We start from the raw sequence: 12,800 nt of genomic DNA on the forward strand, positions 1-12,800 counted from the left end.
ATCAAAGAGTGAAGATGGTGTACTTGTTAGAGTCAATGAAAGCTTAATTTAGCCCATATTTTTAATATCTGAAACATACGTCATACAGTGCCAATAAAACAAGTATTCACTACCTTTAATGTTTGATCCTTTTTTGATTTTAGAAACCAATTATTGTCAATAATTGGGCTTTAAAAACAAACAAAAACTCTTAAATTTCAATGTAAAAACAGATTTCTACAAAGTAATATAAATTACTTAAAAATGTATAATGTAAAATAAGTGAGGTTTCAATCATTATTGCACATCTGGACGCTGCAATTTCACTCTATTCTTACCGTTGTCTACCATTCCATTCCATTCCACCATTCCATTCTGTTCTACCATCCCATTCCATTCCACCATTCCATTCTGTTCTACCATTCCATTCCGTTCTACCATTCCATTCCATCATACATTCCATTCCATTCTACCATTCCATTCCATCATACATTCCATTCCACCACTCCATTCCACCATTCCATTCCATCATGCATTCCATTCCATTCTACCATTCCACTCCACCATTCCATTCCATTCTACCATTCCATTCCATCATACATTCCATTCCATTCTACCATTCCATTCCACCATTCCATTCCATTCCACCATTCCATTCCACCATTCCGTTCCATTCTACCATTCCATTCCATTCTACCATTCCATTCCATCATACATTCCATTCCATTCCACCATTCCATTCCATTAACATTCCATTCCATTCTACCATTCCATTCCATCATACATTCCATTCCACCACTCCATTCCACCATTCCATTCCATCATGCATTCCATTCCATTCTACCATTCCACTCCACCATTCCATTCCATTCTACCATTCCATTCCATCATACATTCCATTCCATTCTACCATTCCATTCCACCATTCCATTCCATTCCACCATTCCATTCCACCATTCCGTTCCATTCTACCATTCCATTCCATTCTACCATTCCATTCCATCATACATTCCATTCCATTCTACCATTCCATTCCACCATTCCATTCCATTCTACCATTCCATTCCACCATTCCGTTCCATTCTACCATTCCATTCCATTCTACCATTCCATTCCATACCATTCTACCATAGTGCACCACTCCACCTCCCCCCAAAAAAACATTTTCCTAAAGGCCATTATGACTATAATGTTATATTAAAATGTTGATGTTGAAAAATTTGGGTTGCACATGTTTCGGTCGCATTTATGTCCATTGAAAATGAACACATTTTAGTACAATGCAAATACATTCAAGAACCATATACAGTATGTGTACTACCAACCTACCTCTTTGCTGGTGCTTGGTTGGGACATCGCTCCAGTTCTCTTGAGTCTCTGCCAGGGACATCTTTGTCCTAGGCTACATATGTCTGCTATTTCCTTGCTGGAGTGTGACATGATTTGTGTCATATCTGAAGGTGCAATGGATCGCGCACAAACCAATAGAGTGTCAGAATGGTATTATGTTTATACTTCTCATCAAACCACAGTCAAATTCACTCTATCTGGATGGAACGATTTATCTGGTTGATTTATCTGGGGTTTTAATTTGTGTTTTTTTGAACGATGCCAAGCCGGAATGAAAACAAGCTGAAATGAAATAGCAGTAACGAGTATATTTTTAAAATGTAAGGAGTAGAAAGTATAGATTATCGTGTGAAAATGTAAGGAGTAGAAGTAAAAAGTCGGCAGAAAAATAATTACTCCAGTAAAGTATAGATACCCAAAAATTCTACTTAAGTAAAGTAACAAAGTATTTGTACTTAGTTACTTGACAATATAAGAATTTGTTCTTCTACTGTTTTTATAATGTTCATGTTCATTGCAAAGTTGTAATTATGCATGTTTAGTTTATTTGCTTGTGTTTTAGTGAGAAGTGTTTTTTGAAGTGTGACACCATGAGTGAGTCATGATGGAAGCATTGCCTGCCGGTGTCAACAGATGCACTGACAGTCTCACCGATGGTTTTTTGAAAATTTTGAAATAGCCCCCCCCCCTTAAAGAATTAAACATACCAAGATATCTCAGTTTAACATGATCATTGCATTGCATCTTTCAGCTGAATGGTACAAATGACTAATTTGATTTAGTAATGTCAACGTTTTCGACAAAACATAAAAGAATAAGTAATAATTGCTAAAAAAGTTTAAGTAGAAACAAAATCCGGGTTTACAGTGTAATATGCAAGTTTCGCACATGGTGCTTTGAGCGACATCGTGCACTCTATTCCCTTAAGGGAAGGTAGGGGTCCCCGATCTCTGACACTATTTTGGGGGTCATAGGCTTAAAAGTTTGGGAACCCCTGACTTAAGACATAATCATTGCAATCGGTTGCCCCCTTTTCACTAATTGTTAGACTACTAGATGAATATTTATGCAGTCACTTGTTTTACCCTGCAAATTTTTAATTGACGTTACTTTGTAGAAATCTGTTTTCACTTTGACATTAAAGTTTCTTTTTAATGCCAAATTATAATCAAATGATTTCTAAAATCAATAAACATCCAAGGAGGGGAATACTATTTATAGGCACTGTAATTTACAAATCCCATGAAGAGATGAAATCATTAAAAAAAAAGAAATAAATTCCAATAATGTGTCAACTTGAAACATATCTTAACACCCCAAATGCACAGTTCTGAACAGGTTTATCTGAATAATCCCACTGAATAACAAGAAAGGAGACATTTAAACACTTTGAGGTCATTTTTCACCTGTATTCACTCTAACATAAAGTTCCCCAAAAAATCCTAAAAGATTATAGTTAAGTTAAAAGCCAGAATGTGATATCATTTTCTTCATCAGTACTGTGTGGTTTAATCAAATTTAACTGTCAGTTCCTGGAAATGCCAGAAAGCGTTCTCACAACAAGCTTTATTCAAATATTCCTAAAGTATGTGACATCCTCTCTTTGCTGCCAGTTCCAAACCACAGACATAAATCACACAGAGAGGGCATCCTGAGTCATTCATGAGCCACTGCTAGACTTCATTATAGACAAACTAAAAGGATGAAGTAGTTTAATAAGAAGTTATGTAATCAGCTTTATTTTCATAAAGTGCCTTCAGAAGTATAATTGTAGTTCTTGTAAACATTTACAGTTGAGGAGTTTTACTTATGGATGCTTACTTTAACAATGATAAGCTGATTTTGTGGGTAGATTTATGAATATGTTAAAGTACAGTGTGAGGCTAAGGGTTTAACTCAAAAGTTGTGCTCATAACATGATTCAATGATGTCCTCATTTTATGTAAGCAGTGTCACTTTTACCAAAGATTAAGCATTTTAAGTTTCTTCAGTGAATGGTCCATTATAGTGTGATTGGAGTTGAATGAGGCACAGAGGTAATCCCACTGAGACCTTCAGCTATCTGCCAAGGACAGAGAGCAAACATCCTCAGATAAAGTTCTATTAGGTCCATGAGGAGTGTGTCTTTGTGTTTGGAGTATTATTAAAAATGTTCAGTAAAGAGTTGCCCTATTTCTACCTAACAAGAGCACAAATAGACTTTAAGAGTCCATGTATGACACAGATTAATGTCTAGCAGAGCAACAGCAGACTCACAAAGCAGGGCAATCTCCTCTAAAGGTTCAACATACACAAAGTACTGTACATCTTTATCAGCAGTTCATTATGTCATCAATCATCATTAGAGAGAAGAAAACAACAAGAGGAATTTACAGTCAAATGATTAATTATTTATCTTGTTTAATGGACACATACATTTTTCATAACATTTATATAAATGCCATTTGCAGTATGTTAAACGATAGCAGCTGAACAGGGGGAACATCCAAACACAACACATGCTGGTATATAAGTTTGGTCCTGCTGTCAAACATGTGCTATTCAAAATAAAAATACTTTTTCAGACATGCCTCCATGTTGCTGTAAACATTTCAACGTTTATAAGACTGGCTTAACGTGATGCTGGAGTGAGTCAAAATTTTCATTTTTTAAAGAAGAAGCTAAAGTATTTTGGAAATCAGCTTCTTTTTGTTTTCATCAAAGAGTTAGGTGAGAGGATTGATATAACACAATCAGAATCTGATTAGCTAAGATTAGCATAAAGACTGGAAACATGATCACAGAAAACATCCAAATTTCCAAATTTAAAAAACAGTTTTGCCCTGGATAGTGTGCTGAGATATTTCTTTTCCATGAGTAGTGACCCTCCTGGGATTGTTGTTTTGCAACATCACAGTGATAAAGCTCCAGGAAGTTATCATACTTTGACAGAGATAAATGTGCTTTAGAGCTGCTTTAACTCAGTCAGTCTTTAAGACAGGGGTGAGCAGGGCACAAACTGACATGGGGTAAAATGTAATGTGGAACTTTAAGGGTGTTAAACATTATGTTGATGCTCAACTGACCACAACACCAGCAGGGCATCACCTGCTGATTCTTATCAGTTTAGGATTGGTTTTGGTGGAGTTTTCAAGGAAAGTAAATTTCTTTAGCATGTTTCATTTCAGTTACTTAGCTCTATGTAGAACTTACTTAACCCAACCTTATATCACCCAAATAACCATCCTGTTGTATAACACCAAGCACTGATTAGAAGTATGTAACTACCTCATAGCCAGTGTTAAATGGGTGAAACAGAACTTCTCACACTGGGGATAATTGTAACACTGTAAAAACTAACTAATTAAACAGCTTATGGTGCACAAGGATAAGAGAATACAAAAGAGGAATGAAATAGAATCAAAATGAAAAAATCTTTATATTTAATATAATTCTTATCTTATATTAATTCATGAAAACAATATTGATCTAACATAATTTAATAAAATATATCTAATATAAAGGATGCAAAATTTAATACGAAGACATACATATTTATGTAATAATGGGAAGATGTATTTGATGATATATTTAAAGATACATTTTAATATATTGTCTTTATTACTGTGTTTTTTTTTTTTCTATATTATTTATATTCTTAAATATTTTATTGGTGAAAACGTAATATCCATACTTGCCTAATATCCATCTGTAATCTTTCCACACGACATGAATGGTATGGATAGACATGTAAATATGTATCATAGACCATCTCCCTAAAGGATATATATGATGATAACTGTATTAATTTAATAATATTCAAATAGTCTTTTTTGGCAAGTCTTACAACCATTGTAACTAATTTACAATTAGTTACAATTCCCCCATTTGTGGTATAAGTTATAATATTTCACTTCAGTCACTTTCAGTGCAAAAGTAGTTCAGCATAATAACAAAATTCCAGTGTTGATTTGAGGCAGAGATGTGTATGTTGGTGATATACCATTCTGGTTAATGTAACACTAATATGTTAAAAATTATTGAGCCAAATCCAAAAAGTGTTAGGTTGTGCCCCGCTCCCTCCTAACATTTTGTCAGCCGTATATCTTTGTTTCAGTTTTTTTATTCTGGAGTAAAGAATTGGAATTTGATCATGGTGTTAGCATGAGGGTGGTATCAATCTTCTCATCTAACTTGGATGAGCATTTCACAGAGTAATACATTTTTGTGGAAAGTAAAACATAGATTTTGTTTAATTCTCATTTTCTGTTCTTACATTCCATGCCTTTATACACTGTCTCATTTTTTTAAGATAGTTTTTCATCAATTCCCACCTTTCCTTGGAAAACATCCCTTAAAAAAGAAACACTTGCCTTCTGTTAAGATAACATTACAATGTTGTGTTAAATTGCTTAAAAGAGGACAAAAAAGATTTGCAACTAATTGTCAGTTCTTCATTTCCCCTACAAATATGTATTTTCTAAAATTGGGCAAAACAGCTATGTTAGTTTTAATATTCATTCCTCATTTCTACATGTCCCTTTTTGAACACTAAAACATCCCAAAGGCACATCCAAAATAGCATTAATTGCTGTGCACTTTTATTGTGTACCTGCTTGGTGATGATCCACAAACAAGGCATAAAGTATGAGCAGTTTGAAACTGATGTAAAAAAATATCATGTCTTGTAAGTATGGAGACAGTTAAAGAGTATGTCACATTTAACCTGTGAGAGGAATAAAATCACACGTCCTCCACTCTGTCCAGCAAAGCAGAGAGTCATCAACAAATAAATGATACAGTACTAAAAAACGTCTTCCATCACCGGCATCAATCCACAGGAGAAGCAGGCACAAAACACAAATTATGGAGAACACCTTCAACCTGAACTGTAGTTGAGCACCAAGGTGAGACACATTTAGCACTTCCTGCCACACACCAGACAGGAACAACATAAATCTGAACAAAGATATAACAAACAAGTGGCTAGAGAAGATTCTACTGCAGTGGGGGAGAATTTCCTTCACATGATGAGGTTGAAAGCTTTTTAGAAACCTAGTTGTGGTTCCCACAACATGATGTAACCACAGACCTTCACTTAGTTTCTCTGCTTGTCAATGAACCACACTCATGGTAGGAAATGTTGTTATGCTAATTCCTTTTACTGTTTGGAATAATGTCAACTACTATTGTTAGTATCTACACAAATCTCTCTCATAGCTTTGAGACCAAGGGCAAACAAAAAGTTTTAAAAAGTGACCCTGAATTGGTGTGTGGCCTTTCCTTGGAGTGAATGTTTCAAAAAAGCTGCTCAAAAAAGAAACAATGAAAAGACAACATATTCTCATTATTTAACAACTATTCTCTTAATATGCATGAGCATACTCTTCTGTTGGCAGCTTTTTAAACTTCACTCACGCTTAAACAGGCCAAAACAACTGCTGCAGGAACAGGCAGCTGACTGAAGTGTGTGTCAGTGTCTATGTGCATGTGTGTGCTGATAATTAAGAGGAGGGAGACTGATGAATCATCCTCATCAGTTTGTTAAACCACAACAACCCCTCTCTCTTTCTCTCCCTCCTCCTGATCTCTGCTGTCCTGGCTCAGGAGGTCTGGGTGAGTTGTCGGCTGCTGGGCTTCACCTGATGGCTCTGTCCTCAGACTGAGGTAAAGTTCTCCCTGGGGCGTCTGTCACGTCCTCAGCTTTAAGATGACGGTGGCCAGGATGAGGAAGAAAGTGTTCCAGCCTAGAGTGACAGCGAAGCCTCGCCACACCATCATCCGAGACAGACCCCAGCCTGTTAGAAAGAGTCATGTTTACACTCACTATTAAGGAACAACATAAGCTATATGCTTCATAAACTAAAGCAGCTGCACAAGATCAATGGAGATATAAACAGAGTTTATAGAGAAAAAAATAGCTTAGCATGGTGACATGCCAGGGAAAAAAAGCTAGCCTGGCCCTTTGAGAGGTAAAACAGAGCACCAACCAGCACCTCTTAAGCTGAGTTATTATGTAAAATGTATTTTATCAAGCTAAATCAACCAGCTGCCAGAGGTGGCCTTTTAGCTGAAACACATATGAAATGCTGGTATATTTACTCTCTGAACAGCAGCAAAGCTGTATTATCACAATGAAGAACACCTTAATTAATTTACATAAGATGTGAACTTTAATCTAGAGCATCTAGAGCACCAAAAATGCACTGCTTACTTTATTCTGACTACTTCTAAACTACTTCACAAACTGTAAAATTACACTGCTAATATGAGTAAGAATATGAGTCTGACATTACCTGAGGAGGAGCCCTGTGGGTTCATTTCCTTGATTTTATCATGTTTACTATTGCTGCTAGTCTTTGTTAGCTAACAGAAATACTTCTGTTGTATTTATGCAATGACAGATGAAGCATTTATGTAACAATAAGAGTCATCACATGGAGTGTGACAAACTGGTTTTGTTGGTCTAAAAGCCTAAATAAGGTAAAGCTGCAAAGCTGTCAGTTTCATTGTCTCACTGCATTCAAATGGGTGTTAAAATTATCTACTGGGGGGTCTATTTCATTCAAATCCAAGATATATTTTAGAGCAATATTCTTGAAACAAAAGTAAAATCAGTTTTTAAGTAAGTGATCATTAGAGGCTGTAGTTGGTGTTTAGTAATTTACATTTTTATTGGACAGTCATGGAGGGTGTTGTGTGCTTGTTTTCTCAATTATTGTCCACCTATATTGTACTTTATTCAAATTCCTCAGTGATGTGTTTAACAGTCTCTACTTTTTGCACTTTTTTGTTTGTTTTTCCTTTGTTTTCACAATAAATTTAGGCACAAATACTACATAAAAATGCTTATTTGCAACTCACAGACTTTTCATAAACATACATTCAAAGTATATTGTTACCTTGAAGCCATTATACATTAAAATAGCCCAAACACTGACAGCTTAAGAGCAGCTATAAAAGGTACCATGAGAGACTGCTGTTGCCAAGGTCAAGAACAAACCTTATTCTTTAGTCAATACAGTTAAAAGTAAAAAGAAGACACCATGACTTCCCAGATTACTTGTAAAATTAATGGTAGAAACGGCCATCAAAACTGAAAATCCAAGGCCCTCTGATGTAATAAAACTCCTTCATTGAACAGGGATATCTACGCGATTCAACCTCAATGAGCCATCATCCGGACATGAATGTCCTTTATGTTTGCATGTAATCTGGCAAGTCATTATTCCATCTTTTTGCATTACATCCCTGTCTTCTTATCCTGAAAGAGCACCTGATCCTCGTTACAAAGTTTTAGACATTTTGATCCCATGTAGCACTCCCCCTCCTTTTTCTATGGGTAAAAGTAATTAAACCTAAAAACAAAAAACAGTAAAATAAAAACGAACAAACAAAAAAAAACATTCCATTAAGCATTTTCTCTTCTCAGAAATCTACTGTAAAAGCTAATCCAGGATAACACTGACTGTGTCTGAAACCACACACTCATACTCCCTATTCCCTACATAGTTAGCTGTACATTGTAGACTTTATAGTGAACTCAACTGCAAAAAAACAAACAATTTCAGACACTACTCTGGTCGCATCTCACAAATAAAACTTTAGCAACAATGGCTCATGACAATGGCTGAGGATAAAAAATTAGAATTTCACTGTTTGTGTAACAGCACTGTTTGTTTGTTCATAAAGATAATGGTCTCATGTCTGTAATCACCTGAGGGGAAAAGTTACTTTGATTCGAATACTTAGCATGTTACTACAAATTATATATCTTGCTTAAAAACAAACAAACAAAAAATTCTGAAAAATGAACTCTCCTGTGTTCCTATGCCCCTCTCATTTATCTGTCATGTATGAGAGCTGTCCACCGTTACTCTCTGCTTGTTAAGGCTTTGCACCACAATGCATGAAGGTAAATATTGCTGGGCTAGAGACTATCAGTTGTTCACTACTTTTCACAATGCATTGTGGAAGAAACTGAGTGCATTATATAGTGTGCAACAACGCTCACTCAGAATTTGGACACCACTCCAAGATGGCGTTTTCACTACATAGTGAATAGGGAGTTATTTTGGACACAGACATTGGTATGTAACCTAGAAAAAAATCAGTGAAAAAAAAAAAAAAAAAAGAAAAAAGAAAAAGAAGCTAAGCTAATGCTAGCAGCAGCTCAGCTTGCAGCTGTCTAATGTCAGACAAAGACTGTCAGGGTATCACAGATTTTATGTTGTTTAACATTTAATAAAACTGTTAATTTACTAGTTTTGACTGAAGTTTTACTCTTACCTTTTAATGTACTTTTCATCTTGAACTAAAAGCAAAAGTTACTAGCAGAGCTGATTATACTTGCTATACTTGCTGTTGTAACAGCATATAATAATCCAGATTGTAGTAAATTCATACACTCAGTGCATTCATGAAGAAAGAGATTAATATAACACTCAACACAGGGTTTGACACTAAGTTTCAAGCAAATACAATCAGTGAATGTTGTAGGACGCAGTTGCGACAAAAGTTTCTGTTCATCCCCCAAACTGAATTGTGACTCTGTAGACTTCTGCCCTCATCTTGTCTTCCACTCCACTCTCTGATAAGCTTTTCAAACAGGAAATAGTTCCTCAGACTTCCTGTACTTGATGTGTATCTTGTAACATGGAGGAGCTTGTGCTGTCGCCAGGTTTTATTGTTTGGAGTCGACAAGGTCAAGAGAAGGAGAAAGATCGGGAAACAGAGTGAAACCACTACACCTTTCAGTCCAGGAAGCTGAGCTCCACAGTAACTGGGCTGATTAATGATTCAGACGGCTGCCTGGTACACTGGATGTGTTGTATATAGTGACCTGAGCCTTGTGCATGCTAAAGGCACAGCAGATGAGCTACAGTCGCTTCTATTATGCAACTGAAGAGTGTTGTGTAACATATGCATGTTCATTACCTCTGTACATAATACAGCGAAGAGCCTCTGAGGCGTACGTCTGAGGGAGCGCAAGGCTGAGGTAGCGCAGAGGATACGGGATACACTCCACAGGCCAGATGATACCTGCAGCACAGAGGCAGAAAGGATGCTGGGTAAGACATCGTGTACACCAGATTAAATACAGGAAGTCATGTTCAAATCAACCCAAATTAGCAAAAACTTAAAAGTGCTAAATTCTCTGTTATAAAACATGAATACAGCTACTAAAAATTTAATACTATCCCAGGACTGTCATTATCACACAGTTTGTCCAGTTGCTATGGCTCTGTGATGATACATTTTTTGTGGTGGGATGTTAGGGGGAAGGATACACTTTGTACTCAATTAATCAAAGAGAGAGAAGACACATAAAGCATGAACTCTTTAGCCCAGCAGGGGAAATATTTCAAAATAAAAGGAAACAGCCACAATAACAGTTCAAAAACACTTGAAGGATCAACTGCACAAGACTACAAGCAAAGGGTAAAATGCAGCAGTGCTATTTGTCAAAGTGTTTTTCTATATACTGCACATTTCTCTGTTGCACTAGGGTTTAGTGTTTGAGTTCAGTGGCTTGATGGAGGCTTGGACAGATGATAGCTACAAAGGGTTTTGTTTACACTTTGGTACACAGTGTTCTCTCCCTGATGGTGGAGGTCAACATTCAGAGAAGAAGGGACAAAGATACTCCTCTAGGATTTATAGTCCTTGTTTTATGACTATCAGCTCATGCAGGCTCTGTTCTGGCTGATGTCCTTTTTTCCTTTTAATGTCATAAGCTTTTTTAAATTTGATTCAGCCTCTAGTTTTGGTGGAACATTAGCCTGGAGTAGATCTTTAGATACAGCCTCAATACTCCATGGTAGACATAAGAGCCCCCTGAAACTGAAGCCAAAACATGTGCTCCTTCTGATTGGTGGTAAAGGTCATAAACCCCACCTTATCCATGTTGACAGGTGGGACATAACCTTACAAAGCATTGCCAGTCTGTCATCAGGCAAATCCATCTTGAAAAGCTCCAACTCAGAACATTTGTGACAAACCAAAACAGTCCAGACACATCAGCATCATTTTAGGAGAATGAGGCAGTAGTTACGGGTAAGGTATAGTTGTATTGAAAGACTATAGCAATGGCTGCTGCCAGTATGAGGATTAGCTCAGATATAGCTAAGTATAACGGCAATTCTATCACAACTGGACCACGTTTCTGCATGAAGTAAATCGCTCTTCTCCCAGCCTGATTTGACGGGAGTTTGCGATTGTTATGGGTTGAGCTTTCTGGTGTATTCAACAGCTACTGCCGTAGCACAGATGTAGCTGTAGCAGTTGAATCAGAACTTGACATTTCTTTGTTTTGGTAGAGAAGATGTTTTTGCATGTCTCCTGACTGGCTTTAGCAAGAAATCCTCTTTCTCAGACCTTAATAGGGAAACTTTGCCATTTATATTTTATGGCAGATGAATGTGAAATATATCCATGCAATTGATATAGCATGCAACATTCTATCTGGCATGTCAAGTAAGATGGGACATGGATCAAAATATAAAATCAAAATATACATCAAATAACTTTGTGTTGCAAAAATGTTTTATACCATTCTAGCTGGTACTGCTGTTAAATGTCCAATAGATGCTATAAAAAGGGCAATTGTTAGTAAAAGCTGGATTAACAGAACAGAGGAAGAACTTTGAAAGAAAAGACAACAAAAGGCTAACGCAAGAGTGAGTGAACTTTGGATAACTGTGTCTGCTTCAGACTTACACAGGAACCTGTTCTGCTCTGGACTCTACCAACTTAATGGATCTTTGCCTTCTAACTGGTAAGTTGAATGTATGCTTGACCATCTGATCTATACTGTGCCTCCAAATTACTGCCACCAGATTAATCTGTCAGCATTCATAAGAAGAGTATTTTTTTTGTTTCATTTTATAAAACACAATGAGTCAAAAATCTTTCTTTCAACTTCACACCCAGTCAGGTTTCTGAATGTTATTTTCTTTTTAAACTGTATAAAGAGGATTGGACTCAGTGGTCTTTTGAACATCTAAATCTTTGAATACACAAAACAATCTACTGGACTATCTTAACACAAAACTGCACCTAGTTCAGAAAACTACATCAGGTTTAAAACATCTTCCCTGGGTGAATATTACTCCACTTACTCTACTTTTACATTAATATAAATGTACTTACAGCAGTCTAGCCAGTCTTAGCCTGCTAAAGCTGCTGGTTCAACCAGAGGATGGTAATACGTTTCACCAGTAATAAAACTCAAATATTGAATCTTACCACTGATTATGAGGTTGGGGTAAAAGATGCCCAAGGCAGCCTGGTTGGCGTTCTGCTCATCATCGATGGCAGATGAGATCACAAGGCCAAACGAGATACCGGTGACGCCCTGCAGCACAATGAGGATGACGACCAGCACCAAGGAGCCTTCATTAGGATTCTGCAGAGAGATAGAGACCAACATGACTCATAAAGCCTCTGAGGACCTAAAAGTGGAATTAACTAAAGACATATGAAATATATTT

At 36.6% G+C, this 12,800-nt stretch overlaps 1 protein-coding gene across 6 annotated transcripts in view; it reads right to left on the bottom strand.

Annotated features, from left to right (window-relative positions):
- Nucleotides 1-3,214: 3,214 nt before the first annotated feature.
- The window catches only part of abch1 (ATP-binding cassette, sub-family H, member 1), a 50,695-nt gene continuing 41,109 nt past the window's right edge, over nucleotides 3,215-12,800 (bottom strand). For all 6 annotated transcript variants that reach the window (XM_041788956.1, XM_041788957.1, XM_041788959.1 and 3 more), the window contains 3 exons: nucleotides 12,556-12,715; nucleotides 10,246-10,350; nucleotides 3,215-7,106 (listed from right to left, as the gene is read on the bottom strand). In XM_041788956.1, coding sequence (XP_041644890.1) covers nucleotides 7,000-7,106; nucleotides 10,246-10,350; nucleotides 12,556-12,715 — 372 coding nt within the window. In that variant the 3' untranslated portion in view covers nucleotides 3,215-6,999. The remainder of the gene's footprint in view (nucleotides 7,107-10,245; nucleotides 10,351-12,555; nucleotides 12,716-12,800) is intronic.

The sequence above is a fragment of the Cheilinus undulatus genome, linkage group 6 (assembly GCF_018320785.1).
Source record: "Cheilinus undulatus linkage group 6, ASM1832078v1, whole genome shotgun sequence".
In the NCBI taxonomy this organism is placed as follows: Eukaryota; Metazoa; Chordata; class Actinopteri; order Labriformes; family Labridae; genus Cheilinus; species Cheilinus undulatus.